This window comes from Ambystoma mexicanum, chromosome 3p, assembly GCF_040938575.1.
Source record: "Ambystoma mexicanum isolate Mex_15411 chromosome 3p, UKY_AmexF1_1, whole genome shotgun sequence".
Taxonomy (NCBI): Eukaryota; Metazoa; Chordata; class Amphibia; order Caudata; family Ambystomatidae; genus Ambystoma; species Ambystoma mexicanum.
Genome location: NC_090925.1, coordinates 820,960,465 through 820,987,888, shown reverse-complemented (window position 1 = coordinate 820,987,888; position 27,424 = coordinate 820,960,465). Strand labels below are relative to the sequence as shown.

At 45.4% G+C, this 27,424-nt stretch overlaps 1 protein-coding gene across 2 annotated transcripts in view; it reads left to right on the top strand.

The window, feature by feature from the left end:
• The window catches only part of LOC138580945 (putative DBH-like monooxygenase protein 2), a 651,459-nt gene that overhangs the window by 97,042 nt on the left and 526,993 nt on the right, over positions 1–27,424 (top strand). The window contains exon 2 of one of the 2 annotated variants that reach the window (XM_069651883.1): positions 19,219–19,365. The exons of the other annotated variant lie outside the window; for it this stretch is intronic. Coding sequence (XP_069507984.1) covers positions 19,219–19,365 — 147 coding nt within the window. The remainder of the gene's footprint in view (positions 1–19,218; positions 19,366–27,424) is intronic. 2 annotated transcript variants of the gene reach the window in all.

Here is a 27,424-nt window from a genome sequence, read left to right as displayed (position 1 = left end):
GCTCAGAGCCAGCTAGGTTATGTCTGCCACTTCCTTCACAAACTGGGTTTCTCCCTCAATTTAAAGAAGTCACAGATGATACCATCTCAGAGACTCCAGTTCATTGGAGCGGTCCTGGACACTTCCCTGGGAAAAGCCTCGCCACCAGAGGTGTGGGCTCAAGATATTCTGCAGATGGTCAACAAGTTCCAAAATGCCCAACGTCTCCCAGCCTTCGACTTTTTGAGGTTGCTAGGCCTCATGGCATCCTGCATCTTCCTTGTGCCAGAGGCTCGCCTGAGAATGAGATCTCTTCAGTGGGCACTGAGAACTCAGTGGTCGCAATTCCCAGGGAGAATGACAGATCTCCTCCGGATTCCGGAGAAGGTAGCACACGACCTTCAATGGTGGGCCTATCCAGAGAACATATTGAAAGGAGAACTGTTTTGGCAACCATGGCCGGACATAACATTAGTCACAGACGCCTCACTCATGGGGTGGGGAGCCCATGCCAACGACTTGACCATCAGCGGTCGTTGGTCTCCATCGGAGTCCAGACTACAAATCAACCTATTAGAGCTGAGAGCGATCAGACTAGCGCCAAAAGCTTTCCTGCCAGCAGTACAGGGGAGAAATGTCCTGATAATGACGGACAACACGTGGCCATGCACTACCTCAACAAAAGAGGAGGCGTAGGGTCACTGCCACTGTGCAGAGAGGCAATGCAGCTCTGGTTTTGGGCAATTCAGGAAGGAATCTCTCTATTGGCAGTCCACCTAGCCAGAGAGAAGAACTTGACAGCGGACGCTCTGAGCAGGCAGAGCAGTCTCCCACGAGTGGGAGCTAGCTCAGGAAGTCCTTCAAGAGATCTTCGCCCTTTGGGGAACCCCTCATGTGGATCTGTTTGCCACAAGAACTAACAGGAAGTGCAATCTGTTCGGTTCAAGGGAATTTCCCCCGAGAGGAGCTCTAGGAGACGCGTTCGTAGTGGACTGGGAGGTCCCACTCCTTTACGCGTTTCCACCAGTCCCTGTTATTCCTCAAATGATCAGGAGGTTGAGAAGATTCCGGAAGACCATGATCCTAATTGCCCCGGACTGGGCCAGGAGAACGTGGTACCCGGACCTTCTAGATATGTCCATCTGCCCTCCAATCCGTCTTCCACTCAAAGAGATTCTTCTCTCGCAGAAGGGAGGTCAGGTTCTCCATCCAGACATCAGAACCCTCAACCTTCACGCCTGGCTTCTGAAAGGGTGAGGTACAAGGATTGGGACCTCCCTGATGACGTCATGGAGGTGTTGCTTTCGGCTTAAAGGCCAGCAACAAAGTCTTTATATCGCTGCCGTTGGAACAAATTTTGCAGCTGGTGTAGAGAAGGGAATATCGACCCTTTTGCATGTGGTACACCAACGGTGTTATCGTTTCTACTCTACTTGGCAAACTCAGGCCTTCAAGTTGGCACTGTAAAAGGCTATCTCGCAGCGCTTTCAATCTTCAAGCGCACTGCAGCGGAACCATCGTATTTCAAACTACCTCTACTAATACAATTTCTCAAGGGATTAACTAATGTTTATCCTCCAAAACCATTCCAGGTTCCCTTATGGGACTTAAATTTAGTCTTAAACCTCCTAATGGGCACTCCATTCGAACCACTTCACTCTTGTTCGCTGAGATTTCTCACGCTTAAAACTGTCCTATTTGTAGCACTAACATCTGCTAGGAGGGTGAGCGAGCTACAAGCTCTCTCCTGTAAACCCCCACATACAATTTTCCACAAGGACAAAGTTGCCCTACAGGTGAAGCCTAATTTCCTCCCAAAGGTGGTTTCTGAATTTCATATTACTCAGAAAAGTACCTTACCTTTGTTCTACCCTCCTCCCCATCCGGGGAAAGAGAAAGAAAGGCTACTTAGGCTGGACCCAAGGCGAGCTCTAAGATTTTACATCAGCAGAATGGCTAGGATCAGGCAAGCAGACCAACTGTTTGTAGGATTCTCAGGTCACAAGTTGGCATTACCCATAACAAAACAAACCATTTCCAGGTGGATTATTTTTGCCATTCTGGAATGTTACAAACTGGCAGGGAAAGAGCCACCCCAATATCTTAGGGCTCATTCAACCAGGGGTATCGCAGCCTCTTCGGCCCTCCAAAGAGGGTTACCGGTCCGAGACATATGTGGGCACAACCACATGGTCGTCCGCACATACATTCACAAAATTTTACAAACTGGATTCCTACACTAGTCAAGAGAACAGATTTGGCAAAACCGTATTACATTCGGTTCATCCCTAAAGGGATACATGACATTCTTACTCCCACCTCAAATTATATGCCACTGCTATGGGAGTCTATCAAAGATAAGGAATACGTCGGAGAACACAATCCCTTCGAAGAACAAGTTACTCCTTACCTTGTAACGTTCTTTCGATGGGATGTTCCTCCGACGTATTCCTTATCGCCCCTCCCATCCATCCCCGCAGTAATACTTCCCTTGTGGTTGCAGCTTACGCTCCTTCAAGGTCAATAACCAATTCAGGCATGACTTTTCTTATGCTACAAAACAGAACTGAGCAACGGACGCCGCGCGTGGCTATTTATGGGCATGGTGACGTCAGCGCCGATACGGTGGCCGTCGAGGGACATCGACTCGGCGGACGTCGACGCGCAGCGCCCTCTACAGAGAAAAAATTTCCGAGGCCAGCAAACTGGAGACGAATTATCAAAGATAAGGAATACGTCGGAGGAACATCCCATCGAAAAAACGTTACAAGGTAAGAAGTAACTTGTTCATCTCGCAGCTGGAAACTAAACTGAAAATCTGGAACAAACTACTGATTTCAGTGCATGGCTGTATAGCCTGGCTGAAGATGGTAGTGGTACCAAAAATGCTGTATCCTTTCAGTAACATTCCGATTTGGCCTGGTAAAGGACTTTTTGTAAGGCTGTGGACGTTAGCATCCAACTTTGTAAAGGGGCGGTGAGAATGAGCTGGGCAAAGCTGTGCGAAAAGGTATGACACTGGTGGTCTTGCCGCCCCGGATTTCAAACTATATTATTATGCTGCACAAGCGCAATTGGCAGGATATTGGTTTCAGATGATGGAAAAATATGCCCACATACAGGTGGAGAAGTACGTAGCCGCTCACACAGACATACGCTCCGTGATTTTTATTAAGACATATGGCAAGACTAAGGAGGTAGATCCAGTTGCCTGTATGGTGCGGGCATGGTCCAGGCTATTTCAGAGGGTAGAAAGCACTGAAACATATATTGCCACTTCCCACCTATGGCATTACCCTCATTCTGCCCCCACACTTGACACAATGCTACAAAGGGCTGGGGATCTATCGATGTAATTGACAGTGGGAGACTTGTTTCCGGGTGGTACATTCGTAACACTGGAAGAGGTACAGGAAAAAATAGGGAGCTGACCCATTATTACACTGCAATACCATCGGCTGAAAGCTGCGTGCAGGCAAAAGTGCCCCTCATTCCCGTCTGAACCATCCCCCCACCCATTCATACTGGGTACCATAACTCAAGGCAGGGTGAAAGCCGGCACATCCACCCTCTATAGAATGCCACAAGCCCACTCCCTATCAGCGAATGTAATGAAATTAAAATGGGAAAAAGACCTACACATGACAATAGATGATACGCAATGGGAAAGATATTGCCAACTCACTAAACAGTTTCCCTTAATGCAAACCTTAGATTGATTCAATTCAAAATCCTAAATCACCTACATTTCACCCCTAAGAAAATTGTGAAGTTCGATAAGAAATCGAGGGCACTCTGTCCAAAGTGCAAAGCTCCAGATGCCAACTCATTTCACATGTACTGGGACTGTCCAGTCATTTTTCAATTCTGGGTGGGTGTTGGTGCCACTCTTAGCAGTATACTGGACATTCAAATTCCTGCCACTCCATTGAAATATCTTCTAGGCGACATAGGAAAGGTATCCATCAAGGCACGCAGGTTGTTCACGGTGGCGGGTGCAGTCGTTAAACGCAATATCCGTAGGAACGGGAAGGCGAGGACGGCCACTGCGGGTCAGGCATGGATCGAAGACTTGGCGTACATCAATGAATGTGAGCAGAGTTGTATCTCATATATGGAGATCACCAATAGACCCAAAGACATATGGGCCCCATTCCGGCGCTATCTAGTGAGCAGACATGAGGAGCCCTTGGCAGCGGCAAGGGCTGATGGGATAAATGTACAGTAATGCTTCATTCAAAAAGTGATTTGAGCATATGCTCTGTATGATTGTTGATAAAGTATGCATTAACATGTTGTAAGCATCAGTGAAAAATACAGTTTTTAAAAAAAAAGCCAACCTGGACAACATTGTCATCTAAAGTTGCAGCCCAGCAGACCAGAAGTGACACTAATTTGTAATTGCCCAGAGCCCCAGGAAGGTGGGACTGAAGACCAACCCTGACTAAATGTCATCTTGTGCTTTCCTAGTAGTGTACTTAGGATTCCAAGTTTGCGTGGGCACAGTTAAGCCACAGTAAGAAAAGGTGAAGAGCTTGTAGGGTAGTCTGCTTCACACAATGAAAAGAGAACTGGGAGATTTTTTGGCCTAGTCAGCTATAACCACTGGTTCATCCACAACCTTTCAATCATTGTGTGACCTCTAAATGATCAACTGAAAGGATAACAATTGAATTGCATCCAGTGATCTGAGAGTATTAAGGAGGTGTTTGAAGAATGTTCTTCTTTATCCCTCCTCTTAATCATGCCTAACTTTAACAGCCTGCTAATTCTGCAAATGGATGCCTCTATGGTCAGTTTGGGACTGTACTCTCTCAGGTCAAGAAAGGGGTAGAACCCATTCTATTTGTAAGTCGAAAGCTCCAACTCTACGAGATTAACTATGCCATCATTGACCATGAGAGCCTAGCCATTAAATGGGTGATAAAAGCTCCCAAATTTTACCTCAGAGGGTGCAAGTTTACTTTGGCCATGCTTCATTAACTGGGGTATAATAAACTAAGGACGTGAACCCCAGATTGATGAAGGGCATCTGGCCCTTGGCCCCATTCCTTTTGTGCGGTACACCGGGATGCAAGAATGCAAGCCAATTTAGACTGTTTAAGTAGATACCCAATGGTAAATCCAAATGTTTGTAAAAGCAAAGAGGGGAGCTATGCGAGAGACTCCTGCCTGGGTCTGGGGTTTAAAGGATGGATTGAACAGGGCCTCAGTTCTGAAAGTGCCAGACTATGGTCACGAGTTCATTATCCAGACAGACACATATGATTTTGGGATTGAAGCAGTGTTAGCACAGCTGAACTCTCAAGGGGTAGAGAAACCTGTCGCCTACATTAGCAAGCGATCGACAAAAAGTGAAAAGGAACTGTGCCGTTGTTGAAAAAGAGGCTTACACGGTCGTAGGGGCAGTAAAGAAGCCGAAACCCTACATCATTGGGTTGCACTTTACTATCCAAACAGATCATCGGCCTCTTCGATGGTTAATGGCCACGCAAGGGGAGAACCCTAAGCTATGCGTTGGACCATATCCCTCCAGGGATTAGATATGGACATCCAGCACAGGCCAGGTTACCAGCTTAAAAGGCAGATGGCCTCAGCCAGTACTTTCACCTAGATGATGAACCATGCCCTCAGTAGGGTGGTGGTTCACATGTTGAGGCTGGGGGACAAAAAGTTTAAATCAAATTGAATGATGGTAGAACAACCTCCACAAAATGTGTGGGGCTAAACCACACACATGTTTCTATGCTCACTGCATGACAAACACATAGACCTGAGTGCTCTGGGTGGGCACAGCCTACAGGCACAATCCACCCTGTGGGTGGGGGTAGAGAGAGCGAGGGGTAGGGTGGGTGAGTGGGTGTAAAGATAGTGGGGGAGGCTGGGTGGAGTAGACAGAGTGGGGATAGTGTGGGAGAGACGGGTACAGAGAGTGGGGTTAGGGTAGTTGGGGTAGAAAGAGTGAGGGTAGGTGAGTGAGGGTAGAGAGGGTAGGGGTATGTGTGTACAGACGTGGGTGTTAGGGTGGAGCCATTGATTGAAGAGAAGGGCCTTGAGCTCCTTCCTGTAATTCAGAAGCGAGAGGACGAATCTGGTATTGAGCGGAAAGAGATTCTAGAGTCTGTGAGCATAGATATTTAAGAACTGTCTTCTGGTACTTTCCTTCCTGCACTGGCAGAGTTCAATCTGCACATGTCCTTGCTTCTGGTGGATCATAACCATCTGGAATCCCTGAACCTTCCAGTGAGAGATCGTGGGGACTTGAGGGTTACGGCATCACAGAAGATGCAACAGGATTTGAAGGTGATAATAATTACAGTGGGAGCCACGGATATACAATGATGTGGTCACATTTGCAGAGACCTTTTATGAGGCATGAGCCAGCATGTAGGAGATGTCTCAGCGGTGCCAAGGTTGTCACTTGAAGGCCGTCCAGTAGGGGATTGCCACTAATGTTACCCCTGAGCATCTCAAACCATTTTCTTTAAATAGATCCCAATCTTTACATAATGCAGAAAAGGTTCTATGAGAAAATGTCCTCTGCTATTGATACTTTAGTAGTAGTAATCATTTATAAAGCACCTTTTCCAGCTATTATGGTCGCAACACGTTTGGGGTGCGAACGCCCTCAGGGACCGAAGCCCAGGTATGGGAAAATGCTCAAAAGGCTTAGAATGCATGTGCGCATTTGGCCAAGATTAGGGATTAGATGGGCTGGCTAGGCTCCAGGAAACAACTCAAGAGGTCAGGCACATGAGTGGGTGCCGAGGGAGGTCACAAGTGTGTGTGAGTGCAAGAGACTTGTTATGTGTGCAGCTTGACTGAATTTTGTCATAGGTCGTCGCTGTATCCTAGTGGCAGAGGTGTTGAGGCAAGTCTGGGGTCAGTAGGCTTAAAAATGTTAAGTGTCCAGCAAGACCAAATTTTGTCGTAGGTTGTAGCTACATTCTAATTAATGTGTGTGGATGGATAGATGTACCTGCGGCAGATAACCAGAGAAGTGGTGCGTTTATACGTACATGGAGCTCCGATGGAGCTTTATCTTTGAAGTCGCTGTGTCATCAGATCGTCTGTGGGGACAAAAACAGCAACCATAGTAGACTCTTATAGGCACTATGAGCAAGGCTACCCTCAAGTCTACTAAGCGCAATGGACTGGCTGTTCTAGAACCCCAACTCGCTTTGACAGGCAGGCTACTATTGGATCTATGATAATAGGATTTTCTAAACGCAATACCTTTCATATCCCCAAAATACAGCTACGGTCACATATTTCATGCCTCCAGCAATTCATCGAAGTGCAAAAAATATCTTGCCCACAAAATACAGCTAGGGTCACACATTTCATACCTCAACAATCCAATAGATTTCCTAACTCCAAAAAGCATCTAAGTGCATTTAGACCAATTCAAGCTTCTGAAGAAGCAGAAAAAAGCAGCCTACTAGTAAACCTTGGCTTACTTCAGATTTTAGGGCATTGAAATGGCTTCTGAGACAAGCTGGATGCATTGGAGAAGGAGCGAAAATCCAATTTTGTGTAGTTTCTAGATCTTATAAAGAGGCTGAGGCCAGGACAAATAAAAATATTTTTCAAATCATATATTTAATAGCTCTGATCCATCTTTGGAACTTTTAAAAGTACTTAAAGAACTTTGTGGTGATCTTTCTTTTTGTTTCAGACAAAACAGTTTTAGACTTTCAGTATATTCTGAAGTCACATCTTCTATAAAAATGACATCCTTATGTTACCTCCAGGGATTGCTGCATGATCCATGCCATCCACACATTCTGATGCATTCTCATGCCCTGGTTGATTCTGATTTTTGCACCGTTAGTAACACTTCATTTTTACTGAGCCTAACCTGTCTTAAATTTCCCAACTGCCCTACCCGTGCAAGCTAAAGGAAGTAATTACTCCCGCCCAGCTGCATTCTTTTATCTATGAATCCTCTATTCTGGTTAATTCATAGACTCCTGTGTCAGTGACTTGTGGTTAAGTATTTAAGACCCCTGGCCGATCTTGTCCATTCCCATTGGCTTGCATTCTTCTTGTATACTAATGATACTTAGGGGGTCTTCTGACTTGGAGGTGACTATGCAGTGACCTGGTGTCTACGGATAATCTTTTTAGGAAATGCATTGTGGAGACTGGCCAACAATGAAAAGTAATATACTAAAATGTAATCCCTTAAAGACAGATGTTCTGCTTGGCACAGAAAAAAGTAAGTCAAATACTTTTGTTGAATAATGAAACTCACAGCTTGTCAATTCCTGGCCTTCAACCCTTGGATCCGGCTCGGTCTTTGTGACACAAGCACACAATTTTACCATCTTAAAAACATACAGTGATTTTTATATTACCATCATCACACACCGTTCATGTAGGGAGATGTTCAGCATTATCAGTACACATACAATCTGGAGGGACATCAACATCGCACACCATATTTGATGGTATTTTAACATCAGTATTGTTAGACACCATTTCTCTGGAGGACTTCAAGATGAGCATTATCACGCACCATCTCTGTGGGGACTTTTACTTTATTATCACACACCATGTATGTGGGGACTTCAACATCCTCATTATCGCACACCACCTCTGTCGGGACCTTAATATCATAATTACGCACCATCACTGTGCGGACTGTGATATCATTACTATCACATGCCATCTTTGTGCGCATTTCAGCATCACTATTAGGACAAAACATTTCTGTTGGGACTTTACTATCATCAAGACACAGTGAAGCTCTGTGGGGTCTTTAAAAGCATTATCATCACACAACTCTATGGGCACTTTAACGTCACAAATTTCACATCATATCTATGAGAGGGATTTTAACATAGCCATTCTGACACAATATCATTGTGAGCACATTAACATCATTATAATCACACACCATCTCTATGTGGACTTTGACATATCATCACACAGCCTCTCTGTGAAGACCTGAGCATCAGTATCATCACACATCATCTCTGTGAAGACCTGAGCATATCATCACACAGCATCTCTGTGAGGACCTGGACATCGGTATCATCACACAGCATCTCTGTGAGGACCTGAGCATCAGTATCATCACACAGCATCTCTGTGAAGACCTGAGCATCAGTATCATCACACAGCCTCTCTGTGAGGACCTGAACATATCATCACACAGCATCTCTGTGAGGACCTGAACATCAGTATCATCACACAGCATCTCTGTTAGGACCTGAGCATCAGTATCATCACAGAGCATACTTGTGAGGACCCGAGCATCAGTATCATCAGAGAGCATCTCTGTGAGGACCTGAGCATCAGTAGCATCACATAGCATCTCTGTGGGGTCATGAACATATCATCACACAGCATCTCTGTGAGGACCTGAACACCAGTATCATGACACACAATCTATATTGGGACTTCTACATCGCTAATGTCACACATTGCGTCTATTGGAACTTTAACATCATAATAATTACACACCGTCTTTGTGGGGACTTCAACAGTGGTATTACTACACAACATCGCTGTGGGGTCTTTACCATCATTATTGTCACACACTATCTCTGCGGGGACTTTATCATTATCATGACAGAACATCTCTGTGGAACCAGAACATCATTATTATCACACAGTATCTCTGTGGGGGACGCTAACATCACTGTTATGACGCGCCATCTCTGTAAGGACTTTAGCATAATATTAATCGCACACCATCTATGTGGGGACTTCAATAACAATATTATCACACTCAATCTTTGTGGGGACATTCCCTTTACCAAAATCATGCAGCATCACTATCGGGAAATTCACTTCACAATAATCACATACAGTCCCAAACTATTGAGTGAAATTTGTATCATCATACTAATCATACAGATCATTGGGCAAGATTTGTCACTTTCTATACCTATATTTCTCAGTTTTCAGTGGTTTCATGCCTAGGTCTGCGGCTGTGTTTTTATGAACAATGTGTTTTTAAAAATGACAAAAGGTGCACTGCTGAAATTAGATCTTCACTTTTCATTTGAGAAACCCTTATTTTCATTCTATCAATTATAATGTTAATAAACAATATATTCCCTGTCCCCATAAGTCAGCTGTTTTAAAAAGAAAAACTAGTTCTGCTTTGTCTGTCTATATTTTCAAGGGTTTGATTTCCACTTCATATACAAATGTCTGGGCATGTCTGCCCCAGATAAACCTAATATAAAAAACATTTTTATGGGCATTAAAGTACCTAAAATCCTCCAAAGCCTCTCCTTTACATTATAAATGATAACGGCATGCCCTAAAAAGCACATTAAATCTATATAATAGCATATGAAAGCCCAACACTGCTTTACATTACATTGTACATTACACATTGTACATTACACCACTAATAAAGTGATGATGTCACCCAGCATTATATTACAGCTCTAGTAAATCTACTATCAAGCCTTAAAAACCCAACCCACTCCTGCGTCCTCAAAGTGTCACCACCTTACACTCACAGTCTATCCCCTAACAACTCACTTTGCTCTCGACCAGGCAACGGCGCACACATGCTGCTCCAATCGTTACATAGATTTAATATAAAGTTTATGTAAAGTTTATAGCAAATCATCTGAACATTGTATCAAAGTACACACACATTAAATCAAATAATATACATTTGACATAAAATTGATATCAACTTTGATATTGCATTTATATTAAATTTATATCAAACCCATATCAAAATCCTATCAAACGAGTGCATTAATACCAGAAGCAGGGGGTGTTCACACCTGTCAAAATTTCAATGCTCTAAAAAGGGTGCCCCATCTACTACTTACTTGTATTACTGCCTGATCTGAAGTAAAAATATATCTTTTAATAACCATGAATAATTAGGTGCACAGGTATAGTCATTAGGAAAAATGTCTGTTTTACAGATAAAACATTTGTACTTGCTTATAATACACTGCCATTGGGAATGAGATGTACCTTTTTACTGTGCATACATCTTTCTGAAAAAAACATGTTTAAAAAATGGAGCATAAATAATCCCACTTCAAAATGGTATCTGCAGCCCTGCATTTTGCAATTTACAGACGCACCATTTTAGATAATCTCACTATTCCTGGCATCATCCCACAACTCCTTGAAATGGGTAGAAATGAATGTGCATGGTGCCAGAAATGGTTACAGACGCCTAGAAAGGGTGGGGGGTCCTATTTGAGTGCTGGATCTGCCATGCTTATCAAACCATGGCTTCCCAAGTGAATACCCATTTAAAGGACAGCGGGGGTGGCATGATACACAAAACATAAGAATGTTTTGTTGCTGTGTCATACCTGGGCTTTAACGGTCCCAAGGGTCAATGGATTGTTAACTCTACAGCTTAGGAGACAATGACTTTGTTTTATTTTTTTTTTAATTTTTTTTTTTATTATTGAAACGTCAGCCATGGTATCACAACTAAGAAAAGAAAAAGTTGGACACCCATAGCTTTTGTTACATAGAAGACAAAACTGATCTTCGAAGGGGCGTCTTGCAATAAGGTAACTAGATGTATTTGCAGACGTATACAGCCTCCAAGGTTACATTTGCATGCCCAGAAATTTTGTTGGTTGGTGGGATCATTAATTAATTAATAATTGATTTTGCCTCAGGACTTAAAAAAAGAGAAAAATGGAGTCCAAAAAGTTAACAATGGCACATGTGAGTTGGATGTCATGACCAGAAATTGCCCGACACCACCAATTGGCCATGTCGTTGTCCAGAGGAGCATATTTCCCAAGATGACATTGTCGTTGGGTTTTCACCCCGGCACATGCTGTTATTAAATGATAAGACGATTCCCTGGCGGTGCAGCAAAATCGGCATATGTTGTCGACAGTGTCCTTGATTTTGCATTGCCACAGCATTTCTTTAGATTGAATGGCGTTCAGTCGAAACTTCAAGAATTTCTCACGATATTGCGAGTTTGGACATTTTGTTAAATATCGGCAGGGTTTGTTCAATTTATGAACTGTGGTGTCTAATTTCAGCGTGGATTTCAGTTTGTTGCGAAGTTCTAAATTGCAAATCCACGACCAGTTGTCAAATTTGATCTTTGCCAACTGTGGTAAGTTAATTAAATCCTCAATTGGTATGTCAGCACTATGTAGATAGGTTGCCAGGGCAGCTTTCCAGGCACGAAGTAGATGGTTGTTGGTAACTACGTGTTTCTCAGCCAGAATTTGGAAAGCAGGGGACGGTGCAGCTACGCACATTTTCCTCCAGGCAGTCAATGATTTCCAGATTACAACAGAGTGTAGAGAGTTCAGCGATAACTCATAACGGATCGCAGTGATGGAAACGTAGTTTGGAAGTCTTAAGACACGCCTCCAGAATATTGCCTCAAGTTTATGCCAGTTCTGTGCGGCCAAATTCCATCCGGCCTCCGCTCCAAAGGCAATTGCAGGAATTACTTTTTGGACATAAAATATCAAAACTGGTGAAAGACTGAATTTTCCAAATTCTCTGTTTATCTTGGCACCTTGAATTGCGAACTGGTTCATTCGTGTGATCAGATCTTGCATCCAATCGTGTTCATTGATGGAATTATTGAACATGATGCCAAGATAACGGATGGACTTCACCGATGATAGTGTGTTATTCTCAATGGTCCATTTAAATGCTTGGTCTTTCCGTGATGTTGTTGTGCCGATAGCCATTATCTTGGTTTTGTCGACATTCAGGTTTAGGTCATTTTGTTTTAGATAGTCGCTGAGATTATTCAGCAGCCGTTGAAGACCTATCTGGGTACGATCAATTAAGACAAGGTCGTCCGCGTATGCTATGCAGTTTATCGGTGTGGTGTTGATTTTTGGAGAAAAGCACTGGACTCGTTTTAGGCAGGCTGGGATGTCTGCAATAAAGAGCTTGAAAAGCTCAGCTGCCAAAGGGCAGCCTTGTTTCACACCCCTATGTGTAGGAATTTTTGGTGACAAGTCGCCTTGGTTGTTGAGCCTTACTTGAATTGATGTACCAAAATGTAAGGCCTGAATGGGTTCCAATATAGATTTCGGACAATTCCAGGCTTGAAGTTTTGTCCACAGCAGGTCACGGTTGATCATGTCGAAAGCTTGGCGTAGGTCAATAAAAGCAAGGAATAGTTTTTTCCCTGTTTGCAGAGTTTCCAGCTTTAAGATAGTTAGTATGAGTAAGTTGATTTCTACGCCTACGCCCTTGGTGAAACCTGTTTGTCTAATGTCTAGGATCCCTGCGTGCGAAGCCCAACCTTCAAGTTTTTGACGAAGAGACGAGCCCAGGATTTTTCCGATAGTGTCGAGTAAGGCTATCGGGCGATAGTTGTTTGGAATCGCTCGATTTCCCCGCTTGAATATTGGAACCACGATAGCTTCCAGCCACGATTCAGGCATTAGTTTTGTGAACTGAATCGTTTTTAACAAAGCTTCTATCAAAATGGCCCATTGCCGGGCGTGTTTTTTCAACATGATATTAGTAATCATGTCAGGACCTGCGGCATGGGAATTCTTCAGAGTCTTGATCATTTTCTCTATTTCGATAGCCGACATGGTTACCTCCCAAACGACACCGGAAAGCACGAAGTCTGAGTTGCGATCTTTTTCAGGCAACTGGTACACTTCAGAAAAGTGTTCTACCCAGGTAGTACTGTTGATTTCGTTGGATATGTAAGCTGAGCATCGGGAATTGCCAGAATTTAGGATGTCCCATATCTGACGGGTATTTTTGGTTACTAGTATTTTCATCATTGCTTCAGCCTTATTTTGGTCAATGATCATTTTGTGCGATTTCAACCAATTACGAAACACCTGTCGCCTTTGTTTAATTTCTTTCCTGAGTGTCTCGGCCATCAGGGGTGATTTTAAGAGCTTTTTCAGCTGTCGAATGTCAGCTCTCATCGTTTTCTTTTGTGCCGAAATGATTGTGCTTGACACATGTTTGTGCACTGTTCCCATTGATCGGGCTGCGATGGTGGTGGACATCATATTGCTGACCAGAGGTGCGTAATTGACGTTTTGCTCTGCATAAAGATTATATAGGAGGTCGGTTAGTGCGTGAAGTTTTGGACCATTTATTCGTAGACGATTTCCTGCTGCTTTTACTGTGATAGGTAGTCCATAATGTCCTTTGAATAGTGCCCACTCAAGGGTGCATGAGAGACGTAAGAGATCATGGTCACTATTCTGCATTTTTTCGACCTTTAAGTTTGTTATCTTGGCCATTATGTTTAAAGACACCCAGAAATAGTCCAGGATACTATGAGAAGTGTCGCGGTGCCAGGTTGAGGATGGAGGATCGTCTCCTTTAACATTTCCGTTCACCAAGTGGCAATTTCGGTTTTGTAGTGCCTTCATCCAGGCCTTGCTTCTGCAAGATAGCTCATGTTCGCCAAGGGGTAGATATGTTTGTCGACTCGTGTCAAAGCCAAACCAAGTACAATTCAGGTCCCCGCAGCAGATTATTGACAGGTTTTTGTGTTTTATTACAGCGTTGTCTATGAGACTAATAATGGCCTTTAGAAACGTGGCAGTACTGATTTTATACGGATTCCAGTAGCCGTTAATAATCAGGAGATTGAGCCGCTCGTCTATGGTGCCTTGAGTCGATTGCATGTGTATCCCCTGGGTGAAGGGGTTCGGATTTGAAACTTCCATGAGTTTCCATTGGTTAGTTATTTTGGTCATTGTTAATAGCCCAGAGTAAGGGCGACCTTGTGGATTTTTTATGGCGGGGTTTAGGTGAATTTCAAAACCGTCTTTCGTTGGAGCCTCTACGAGCCACGTTTCTTGTAGACAGATTATGATCACATACTGAAGGTCAACTTCGAAGTTGTTAAAGAGGTGTGTAAATCCTCTCGTATTCCATGATAAGATCTCGCTCCGAGGTTCACAGTCAGATGGTTGTGGCTATTGTTTCGTGTTGCAGGAGCGGGGTAATTGATTTTCCCTGGTTGACTTTCGACTGTTCTGAAGATTTTGATTGTGTCGTAGTGAAATTGCCGCAAGTGACTGCCTTATCTCTTTGCAGTTTATAGAGGCATCAGCCTTAGATGAAGGTGAGAAGGACCGGATGTTAGGACTCATTGTGGGTGTCGGAGGTTCGGTCGAGATATCAAAGCCAAACGCCAGTAACTCATCGGAGGCACGTAACATAGTATTTCATACAGAGGCAGAAGGAATATGCAAAATGACCTGGTCAGCGGTATGTTCAGTTGGATATTCAACAATCTTGATGTCGGCTGATTCGATTGTACGTAGCGATGGAATGCATTTGAATAGTCGCATCACATTTGCACGATTGAGATTGACGTCGTTTTCGTCGTCTTGAATGTTTTGAAGACGCAATTTCCCAATTTGTATAGTCGAAGAGGAAGAGAGATTTTGGTGAACTCTAGAGACATGGTGCGCCTTCTTGCTTTGTTGGTGTTTGGTACATTTGGGGTTCCATCTAGATGAGTGTTTGGAGACATGGACAAATTGATCGCTCACCCTGTGAGTTTCGTTGCCAGAACGTGAACGCAGAGTCGTTGACACTGGTTTTCGGTCTGTAGTGGATTTGGACAGACCTTGAACGTCAGGAGGAAAAGAACGTATGCCGTCAATGGCACTCACGTTGTATCTCTCGAGTGAGTCTTCCTGTTCAGAATAAGTTGAGAGATTACAAAGGTCTATTTCAGGATCACGCTCAGAGCTTTCAATTGTCTCACTTGCCGACTCGGTTCTTCGTCTTTTCAATGGGGGATGAACTGGTGCACGAGTTGGTCTTTCAGTTTGTGCTGGTATAACGAGAACTTTGGCTGCGTCTTCTTCTGGTTTGGTTGTTCGTGTGAACAGACTCAATTTTGTCGGCGAAGGTAAGTTTCTGATGAATTTTTTTTGTTTATTGCTATTGTTTTCTTTTGATTTATCGATGGTGCCATGTGAGCGTATAGATTTTGTCTTACTGGTGGCCGGTAGGCTCTTCACATTTTTGAGGGGCTTGGCTGTAGAATCTGGAAGAGAAAAGGTTATTGCTTTTGCGGCTCCCGTGAATATGCCAAATGAGGTTGGCATCCCCCGCGATGTCGAGATCGCGGAGGGCGGGTTCCTGTCTTTAGGAAGAATTGCTGCAGATTGGGCCGTGTCAGAGACCGCTCCTTTTGAAGTCATACATAAAGAATTTGTTTCTTTTTCAATGTTGTCCTTACTTGATATCAGATTTTGTTGGGAGTCATCGCGATGCAACTGACTACCTGTCGAAATAGGCATCACAGTTGAGTGGTTAGGTTGCCCAATTTGAGACGCAGTTGAGGATACCAAGAGATTCTTTCCCGAGTTAGAGGTTTGCCCCGAAGCCAAGTTTTGAAGAACATTTGACTCACTTTCTGTAGGAGACTCTGTTGCGAGAGGTTCTAGATTTTTAGTATGCGGTGGATTTTGCAATACTGAATGTGAGAGGACGGCGTCGACATTGTGCCGCATCCACTTTAGGGCTTCCAAGAGACCTTCCGATAAGGTGTCATTTTGGCAGTGATGGCGTGCAGCTAGGTCTGTTAGTCGTTCCTGCCACCGCGTTGTAAGATCGGCTTCTCTCGAAATCTGATTTTTCAGAAAGTTGTTGAAATTTTCGGTTTTCACCATTTTGTCAGATAAGACTGCGATTAGCGCTGTTTGATCTTTTAAGGCGTCATGAAGTGATTCGTAGAGTTTTGTGAAGGGAATCATTGCCATCGATGTCGCAGCAAGCACATTATTGTACAGCTGCGTGGCTGCTGCAGCCGAAAGACTGGGTTTCTGAGATGACGATGAAGAGCCATCTACACAGGAATGTAAGCTCGAGGAGGTCGCCTCATGTGACGCTGCTTGGGCGCTTGATTGGACTTTTTTCAGATGATCTGATAGATGTTTCTTTGACAGGGAGGAACGTATTCGAGGAGTACTTGTAGATGTCAGATTTGGTAATCGAGGACCTTTGGCAACACTTTTGTTTGCAGACACATTGATATTTATAGCAGGCTGTTCATCGGCAATGTCAGGTAAATTGCGGCTCAGGTCAGCCCCATCTATAGTTAAAGATGATGAGTGGTCTTGCCGTGTGAAGTTTCCCTGAGTGACCAAGTCAGCTGATTCTGTTGAGTTTAACTGTGGCATTGTACGAGAACAGGTTTGATGACGTTGATCGTAATAAGTCAGCAGTCTTTCTTTTGCGGCGGCGTAGTCTGCGTCAAGTTGTGCCAGAAGTCGTGCCTCACGTCCTTCTGTACTTGGATTTGTGTTTGTTTTTTTTCTACTATAGTTCTCGCACTGTGTTCCTATAGTGTGAGATTTATTGGAATTGTGAGGCGACGCGGTTTGAATGTCCTTAGAGTGATTATTGATTAGACCTTTGAGGGTATCACATACTTGATGATTGGCAGGAGTTAAGAGTTCCTTGTCGTTGTTTACTTCGGGTGTGAGTCTAATAATGTTCTGAGGCTGTTTCTGAGGCTGTTTCCTTGGTACTGTTGACGTTCGATTTAGAGTGGAACAGTTTGTGAGGGAATGCATATCAAGTGGATCGCATGAGTTGCGAGGATTTGCTGTGAGTTTTGAATTTAGGAAATCATCGTTTGACAAACGAGGATTTAGAGAGGCTGAGTTTATAGACGTGGTAATGGAAATGAGTGGTTGTTCGCTCTTACTAGATGTTGCGAGACACTTTGAGGCAGCAGTTGGGATTTCGATATGAGGTGTGAGCGGGATGATCACAGTTTGAGGGTCAGCTTCAATCATTTCGACGTCAGTCACGTCAAAAGGCGAATAGAAGACTTCAGGACTATTGATCAACGGAGTGGGCGATTTGTTGTCTCGTAGCGATGGGACAGGATAGCTGAATAACGCAGCTGCTATAGAGTTTCCTTTGCTGCTAATATGATCATTCTGCTTATTAGAGATGTCGAGTAGAGAGACTGACGGCGGCAGGCATTTAGGTGAGCGAACAGAAAGGAAAGTAGAAGTTGGAATTAAGGGCTGTGACGGCTCTTCATGGGGCACAAGTGACTGATCACGGAGATGGATTGCGGATGCCTTATTTGCAATGATGGCAATGATTTCTGCGTCTGGTTGAAGGATGTCGTTTACCTCGACTGGTGCGAGTGATATAGTGGCAGGCATTGTTGTGTCAGTGACAGCAGGATTATGGAGCGTGGATATGTGCGGAGCTATAGGAATTTCTAAGCACATAATTGGTTCCGCGGGGGCAGGAAGCCCGTCTCCCCGCTCGCTTAGCTTTACTGTTTGGGAGCCACTTGTCACTTTCATTGCAGACCACGGATTTAGCATCCTCCGATGCTGGAGAGTTTTCTTCCTAGTTTGAGGACCAGAGTTTGCGGTCATCAGGGACGCCGCTCCTCCGCTCACCAGCTAAACAGCTGAAACAGTATAGTCAGATGCGTTGCCCTTGTCTCCGCATTCGGGCTTAACGCCGCAAGGGTGAACTGGCCCTGTGTTTACGTGAGCAGTCACGTGATCGGCACGATGCTCCGCCTCCTCCTGGAAGCCAGCGTCTAGCGAGCGCGAGTTTTGAATGAACTCCCAGCGCAAGAAGGCGTTCGGCAACACCTGGTAGTTGTTTTTGTGATGGCAAGGGCAAGGGGAGAGCAGAGCAAAGAAAGTCTTCCACTTCGAAAAGAGCGGTTGTTTTATTTAGTCTAGTAGTTAGGTTGTTGAGTGAAAACTCAGGTGACCTAGATTCTCATAAATAGGACTTGAATCAATGTGTCATCATGGGTGAGTCATGTTACCACAGCCATGTTTCTCTTCACTTATCTGCCAAAAGTGTGAATGCTTAGAAGAAGGCCAAAAACCTCTAAAAAGTGCTATTGTTAAACTTTAACTAGAAATATATTTCTTAAAATTGTCCACAACACCACCATTTTTCAAGAACCAACTACCTGCTCTGCTTCGTGCTTCAGTGTTTGTCTCCTCTCTTCCTTCTGTGTCTTTCTTCCCAGGCTACAAAAATGTAGTAGGCACCTAGGAGGTCGACAGAGATAAAAGTACATTGGTGAACTGCTACCATCTCTTGGGTATTTGTGAAATTGGTTAGATAAATTATCAATCACCTGGTGTTTACTTTGTGCCACTTCATTGCCACTGGCTGGCTGAAATGGGTTAATCGGGGAAACAGAACTGGTATTTAATGTGTTGAGTAGTACTGATCTCTTTCTGCTGCATACTGAATTGCTGTTGATGATGTCTCTTGTCATTTTCTTTCCTTCCCCCTGCTGTTTAGGACTATCATGGCATAGGGAGGACCACTCCAGTTTTGGACCAGAAGCAGGACTACCACCTGGTGTCTTTGACAGAGAATGGGACCTTCACTTCCATGAGGTTTAGTCGTGCATTCTCAACGTGTGACACCAATGACCTGGAGATCACTGTGAGCACATTATTCCATGCCATGTTATGCACATGGGTTCTGTCCACAAAAAAAGAAATCTGATTTTACTCTAGGGGTATACGTTACATCCATTGTATTAATATGGTAGTTATCTAGAGTGCATTGCAGTCCCTAATTTCATGAGGTGAAAAGATTGGAGTCAACTTTAGTTCATAACAGGTTACCAAAGGCTTGAAGGCTCAGAGCCAACCAATGTCAGAGGACACTATTATTCCACTAAGTGGCTTTGGACTCTTAATAACTGGACCCCTGCCCAGACTAAACCCTGTGCTTTTGTAGGTTGATTTTTATCTGCAACCACAGCAGAACAAGACATAGGGGCCTGTACCTGTTTATTGAGAGGCCACCTTCAACACTGGGATTCCCCTCCCTCCCAAAACCAGGTGTCACACAATACACTGTTTAATGTCAGTTCTTTATTCGGCCCTATTTCCAATTAATCCGATACCTCTTGAATCCCTCCCACTGAGCTAACAATGAGCCAAGAACCAGGCTTGTGTACAGGAAATATATCTGTATTTATTTGAATGATAGATAATGGAGATCACACTAAAACACCACATGCCACCTTCTTTATGGCTCACAATTAAACGTATTGCTGCACAAATAAATCACACAGGTTTGTTGGGAAAAACAACAAATCACAATCATTTACTTTCTACAGATTTCACTTCAAGAAATAATCAACACTGGTCAATGAACAAAAGTAATTTACATATGTGGTGCTGTACAATTTCGATTTTCCTGCGCACATAAAAGGCTATCAGTTTGGTTTACAGATTGGTACAAATGCATATGGCAATAATGATTTCACTCACACTTTTGCTTTAACATAATCACAGGGTGATTTAGTAGTTTGTGTTTCAGAACCCCATACTTACAGGTCTGTGTTGAGGAGGTTGGACAATGAAAGTTGGGATGATTTAAGAATTTGAGTTTTCAGACCCCCCCTCCACTTAAAGGCCTGTGTTGGGGAAGCTGAACAGAATGATTGACCAATTAAATTACAGACTATGGGCCTCATTCCGAGTACGGCGCTAACCGATGGCGCTATTAACGCCTTGGTTGACGCCGTACCCGGACCGGCAGCGCCTTGGTGGCGGTAATTCCCCATTCACCAAGGCTCTTCCCCATTCCCAAATGAGCCCCCATAGGGCTCAATGGGAATGGGGAAGATGCAAATAACGGTGACCGTTCATTACGGTCACTGTTATTGGCTTGGAGGCCCCTTTGCGCCCTCGACTTTAACACCTGCTCAAAGCAGGCGTTAAGGGCGAGGGCGCAGAGGGAACTCGGAGTATGGCGGTAAGGGAATACCGCCACCGGTCTCGTTACCGGTGGCCGCTATCCCTTACCGCCATACTCGGAATGAGGCCCTATATGTTTTAGTGCACACTGGGAATGAGCTTTGTTGATTTCGAATTTTAACAAAAATCCTCCTGTGGTGTTCTGCCAAATAGGGAATTCATAAAATGTATATTTTTTTATTAAATAGCCCCGCCGCCCACTATAAAGGGAAAGGATTCAAGGTGAATGCACAATCCAGAAAAAATACAACCCACTAGGGAAAAGAGTCCAAGAGATTTCTTGCAAGGATAACCAAGTTTTAATAGCACAAAAATAAGGATGCAAGCAAAGAACTTAGCTGCTCGAGAACATTCAGAGGCAAAATAGTACAAACAGAAGCTTATAAGGCATCACCACATTATCACTGTATAGCAAAAAATCATGTGGCTGGTTGGTGAGACCCTATACATGGACCATCTCCATAGGGGATGCCAGGCTATGATTGGGTCCAGTCTTGTCCATCTGTCTTCACTCACATGGGGTCAGGTGGGCTCATCTCTCCAGGGATTGAAGGTCAGAATCTTCACATGTTGCTATTACAGAGTTACTATTGTAAGATAATGCTACTACATCATTATGGCATGCACCTGGGAAGCTAGGGGACTGCCACAAGGGGAGGAACACGGTCATGCTGACCCACACATTCTTTGCTCAGTTCATAACGCATTCTCCACACCCAAGGCTTCCACCCTTGTTTAAAGCTATAATGTATTCCTACCTGTACCTCGTACTACAAAAGGTGTATTTATGGGATAAGGAGAATGGTTGTGTTCGTTTAGATCTTTTATGGCTATTGTTTTTATGGTTGATGGTCTGAGGTCACCTACTATCACAGAATTTCACGGGTCTTGTACTGGGTCAGGGGTGGGTGCTATTACTCCTAGTAGGCCGGGTGGGGGTTGGAGGTCTGCTGGTGGCCTCACTGTGATGACTGCCCACCACTAGGAGCCTGGTGCGGTCTCATAGCCTTGCAGGGCGCATTTCTCTCTGGCATAATGAGTAATTGCAACAGTTAAGGAACAAAGGAATGTTTCCATGGGAATTAGTAGTGCAGGTTCATGTGCCCTCCGCATTTGGGCCTATTCAGGTTTCTCCGCTGGCCCTATCTTTACTGCTTGGCCATGGGGAGGGAAGCCTCTAAGAAGGCTATGTCAAAAAGACATAAGAAAGCGACTGATTCGAAGGAATCGGATCGCCATAGGCACTCAAAGAAATGTCGATCTAGGAGTAGATCGAAACACTCTTTGTCATCATCTAAAAAAATGAAGAGGAGACATAGATCTCCCTCATCATCATCTTCTTCTTCAGAGTCGACGAAGAAATTCGATGTCCGACAAAATCGGATTCTCCCAGTAAGTGGGAAGAATTCCGCAAAAAGATGATGGAGGTTTTCGAGAACGCGGCCCCGACCCCCTCGAAAGACCCTCGAAAAAGCCATACCCCTAAAGTCGCTCCATTGGACGACAAAGGGAAGTCCAAGACTACCATGGCAAAGACCGGTAGCGTCGAGGAATCTAAAAGAACTCGAGTCGACGTAAATCTGTCAAAGACTCTTCGAGAGTCGAGCACTTCTCCAGTGCCATGCAAAAAACACAAGTCGTCGAAGACTTCGACGACTTCGTCGACGCCCTCGGCGTCGATAATTTCGACTCCAAAACCTCACTCCTCGACGCCAGTATCGAAGTCATCTTCGAAGTCTTCGAAGATCCCTTTGACAATTTTGAAGGATTTATCAATTCCTTCGACGCAGACAGTAGAGGAAGAAAGGAGATTCACTCCATTGCCCAGATCAGACTTTTTCAAGTCTATGTCAGCAATTTATGAAGAATCTGCTTCAGAAGAGGACGAGGTTACGCCTTTTGGAGTTTCTTATGGTACAAGACAAGTTGCTGAGGAACTTATTGATCAGGAATCTAGAATGAGAGACCTGAGTGATACTCTACATTCTGCCAGTGGAATTGACACATCCCCAGAATTAGAGTTCGCCAGACCTGATCCTGCAGAGCATGCAGATGCTTGGTACAGGGGTCTTATGACCAGGGTAATTGAGTATATGGGTTGGGGTAATACTTCACCCATTTTTTAACAAGATGACATGACGGATATAATCATCAAGGGACCTCAGAAAGATCCTGTTCTCCCTTTCCACAAGGCCCTTCAAAGGACTGTGGAAAAAAACTGGGAGAAACCAGAGAGTATTGCTGCTGCAGATAGCACTTTTCCAAAAAAATATAGACCAGCTGGAACGGATCCTGAATATTTGAATAAACATCCGACTCCAGAGAGTTTAGTCATTCAGGCAGCATCCACTTCAAAACAAACTGCTTATCCAACTATCCCTCCAGATAGAGAGGATAAAAAAGTTGATGCCTGGGCACGTAAAGTTTTCACGTCAGGCAGTATGGCACTTAAGTCGGCAAATGTCACCTGTACCCTAGCCAGGTTTACCCATACCCTGTGGGACTGTATTTCGGCGGCGGCTGATCATATTCCGGAAGGCGAGGAAAGGGAAGGCTTCCTGAATATAGTCAAAGACGGGAAGGAGGCAATGGGGGAATGTCTCCAGTCTGGACTGGATACTGCTGATAGTATCAGCAGATCCATGGCTGCAAGCGTTGTGCTACGCAGATTTGCGTGGTTGAGGAAGTCGGGGTTGGCACCAGACGTGCAAGCTAGACTCCTCAACATGCCCTTTGATGGCTCGAGGCTCTTTGGCAGAAAGGCTGATGAAAGCCTAGAAAAACTTCAGACCTCGAAAGCGGCAGCTAAATCACTTAGCGTCTCTTTGCGCCAGCCTCTAAAACCCTATTCTGGCTCATCTTCCTGGAGGGGTCGTTCTTTTCGATACTACTCCTCTTTTGGTAGAGGAAGAGGACAGGCTTCTCAAAGGGGCAAAAGAAACTTCCCTCGTGGAGCACGAGGAAGAGGTGCAAAATCAGCCTCGGGAGCGGCATCTGTACCCTCAGCCACTCCTGCAGCCGCCTCCAAATCCCTCTGAGACCTTGTTGCACAAAACACCAGTGGGAGGCAGGATCTCTCAACATCTGAAGGAATGGTGGGGCATTACCTCAGATGCTTGGGCACTGTAAACAGTAGCCCAAGGTTACTGTCTCCCTTTTCTAAAAAGGCCTCAGAATCATCCACCGGGAGCCAACTCCGCCAAAATTCCAGATCCGCTCCTGTTGCAGGAAATTCTAACCCTGCTAGAGAAAGGTGCCATAGAACTGGTACCTGTAGCAGAGAGGAACAGGGGTTGGTAGTCCCCATATTTTCTTATCCCAAAAAAAGGACGGAGAACTGAGACCCATCTTGGACTTGAGAAACTTGAACAAGTTCCTCAGGAAGGACAAGTTCAAGATGGTGACTCTTTCTCAGATCCTTCAGGCTCTCCAACTCCAAGATTGGTTGGTATCATTGGACATTCAGGATGCTTACTTTCATGTGCCAATTCATCCAAAGCACAGAAAGTACCTGGGGTTCGCGATTGGCAATTCTCATTATCAATTTCGAGTTCTGCCATTCGGGTTGACCTCTGCCCTGAGGGTTTTCACCAAACTATTGGCGGTTGTGGCAGCAAGTCTCAGGAGAGGGGGCATTCACATCTACCCCTACCTGGACCACTGGTTGATCAGAGCAAGTTCAGGAACATCTCAGGAACATCTCAGGAACAAGCTCAGGAACATCTTTCGATCACCTGCCACTTCCTCCACAAATTGGGCTTCTCCCTCAATTTCAAGAAGTCCCGCATGATACCATTCCAGAAGCTCCAGTTTATCGGAGCAGTCTTGGACACTTCCTCGGGAAAAGCCTCGCCTCCCGGGGTGAGAGCTCTCCACATCCAGCAGATGGTAACAAAATCCCAGAATGGCCAACGTCTACCCGGATGAGAGAAAACCCGGAGAAAATCGGAGGCGGCATCGTGGTGAAATCAATACCGGCGCTCTGAGGCCTTCGGCGCGGCGTGCGTCCTGCGGTACTTCCAGTCCAGGCCTGCGTATACGCGGGAAGAGTCGCCTTCTGTGACTGACCCCGCGCTTTTCTTGGAGCTCCGTGAGGAACCTGCTGTGCGCTACTGCTCAGTGTGGCTGGGAGCCCCCTCTTGGGGCTCGCTGACACCCCCGCCACGGCACGGTAAGCGGATCCTTCGTCCCCCCCTGCATCGCGGGGCAGCTGTCCACTGCTGATCTTTGCCGGCCTGCCCTCGGCTCATCCTCCCCCCTACCTACCCTCCAGGGGGCCCCTCTCCGGTGCTGCGGAAACAAAACTCGAGAGGCCCTGGTGGCATAGTGTCCGTATCAAGAGCTGGCCCTTCGCGCTGTCCCGCGACCGCGGGTGCTAACGTTACGATAGGAGACCGCCAGGACATTTTTCACCCGCTTTTGGGTGCCGCCCTTCATGGACCCTAAAACCAAGTTGGCGAAATACACGTTTTCACCAATTGCCAGATCCCCAGGGCCCTCCTCGACTCCTACAATGTCGACAGCAGGATCCGAGGCTGCCGCGACCAAGGCGGATGTAGCTGATTTGCTTGCCGAACTGAGGGGTATGCGAGCAGATATTGGTAACAGGATAGATAAGATCACGCAGAGGATGGACAAAATGGACGACAGGCTCGAGCAGGTTGAGCACAACCAAACATCTCTGAACGTACTGGAAGCACAGATGGACCACCGCATTGCAGACATATCGAACAGAGAAGACGAATTGCGCCTTAAGGTCGACGACCTCGAAAATAGGGAGCGTCGTAACAATATTCGAGTCTTTGGCCTTCCCGAGAAAGAGGGTGAAACCGAACTAGACCTGAAGCAATCGTTACACACTATCCTGAAGCTCCTCTACAACGATGACTCAGTTGACGCACCTAAAATTGACCGAATCCATAGGGCTGGAGGTAGACCGGGGGCCCCGAGATCGGTCCTGGCTCGATTCCACAACTACGCGGACAGAGCACGAATCTTGGAAAAGGCCAGAACCGCCCCACAATTGTCCTTGGAGAACTCCGCCATTTCTCTCTACCAGGACTTGTCATCTCTCACACTAGCAATGAGAAAAAAGTGCTCTCCGATCACGAAAATGTTGAAAGACAAGGGCGTCAGGTACCGATGGGGGTACCCATTCTCCCTCACCTTCGAATGGGAAGGCTCGACATTGAGACTTGTCACGGAGAAGGACATTGCTGATTGTGCTTCGGACCTGATAGGCTCGCCGGAAGGTGCCCCCTCTCACGAGGATCAAGGAACATCTGGTGGTGAGTGGAAAATCAAGGCTTCACGGCGGAGGAAGATCCCAGGTTCCAGGAAATTCAGAAAGATGAACACCTCCCAGGACATGGAACACTGACAAGGTGCCTGAAGCGCTTTGGCATGCCCTTGGGAAAAAGTAAACTGGGCAAATTACTCTGCCGAGGGGGTCACAAACTCATGCATAAGAATCAACCTCCTGCTATGAGACTTCCATAGATGGCCTGCAGGCCAAACTGTGTAAGGTCACTTTTCTCCAAGTGTGAGGTATCTTTAGCTCTGTGTGTCTCAGACGCTCGGTATGTGATATGGCGTAATATTCACTGTGCCAGCTCCTGGGGGATGGTTGATGACTCTGTTATTGGATTAATGTTATTGTTAGGTGCACACAAAAGTTGGGGGCTCACTGATATATGTGACTTTATTATGGTAGGACCGCCTGTTCTGCGGTCTCCACTGGTGGTCCGAGTTCGGCTGGGTGATGTTAACCTGGGCGAATCGGGCGCCAAATGTGTTGGGGAGGGGGTGGTGGGTGGGGGAGGGGGATGTTGAGGAACACACACTTTGCAACAATCTTGATCCAAAAGATATGCAGACGCACCTTGGCCACACTGAGGTCTATGGTAGGCACTGGACGATTTGGTTGTCGGCCTCCGTGGGATTTTTTGGGATCTACTCTTATAATGACGACCCATGCATAACGATGGCCGGCAGGACATGTGCCGTGGCACAGATGGAATGGCCGCCCTCGATCACTAATTACACCTACGATGGCACTCGCACCCCGTAGGGACACATTACGCATTTGCACACTCAACGTCAAAGGCTTGAACTCTCCCACAAAACGATCAATGGTGGCCAGGGAATTCAGAAGATCGAACGTAGACATCTTGTTCCTTCAAGAAACAAGATACCGGAGGGGTGAGGAGAGAACCATCCCGTCACGGGAGATCGGCCTCGCCTACTGGAGCTCAGGTATATTGAAAAAGGCAGGGGTGGGAATTCTGGTTCGCAAATCCCTCCGAATGACAATTCTTGACATATGGACGGACACTGAGGGTAGGGCGATCACGGTCGTGGGTAATATAGGGGGCATAACAATCACTCTGGCCACGCTTTACGCACCCAATCAAGGACAGAATCGTTTTCTTCACAAAATCTCTGAAAAGGTCTTTAACATGGCTAAGGGTCACACGGTCCTGGGCGGGGACTTTAACACATGGATGGACAGCTCTATTGACAGGCAGACCAGGGCCGACGCATTAGACCCGCCCAACACCCGAACTGAGGCTGAAATCAAGTCTACCCTTCATCTTTATGGCCTTGTAGATAGCTGGCGACATCTACACCCGTTGGACAGAGGTTTTACCTTTCACTCCCTCCCCCACGACACACTCACACGCATCGACTATATCTTTCTCTCCAACGATCTTCTACGTGTACTGCAAGCT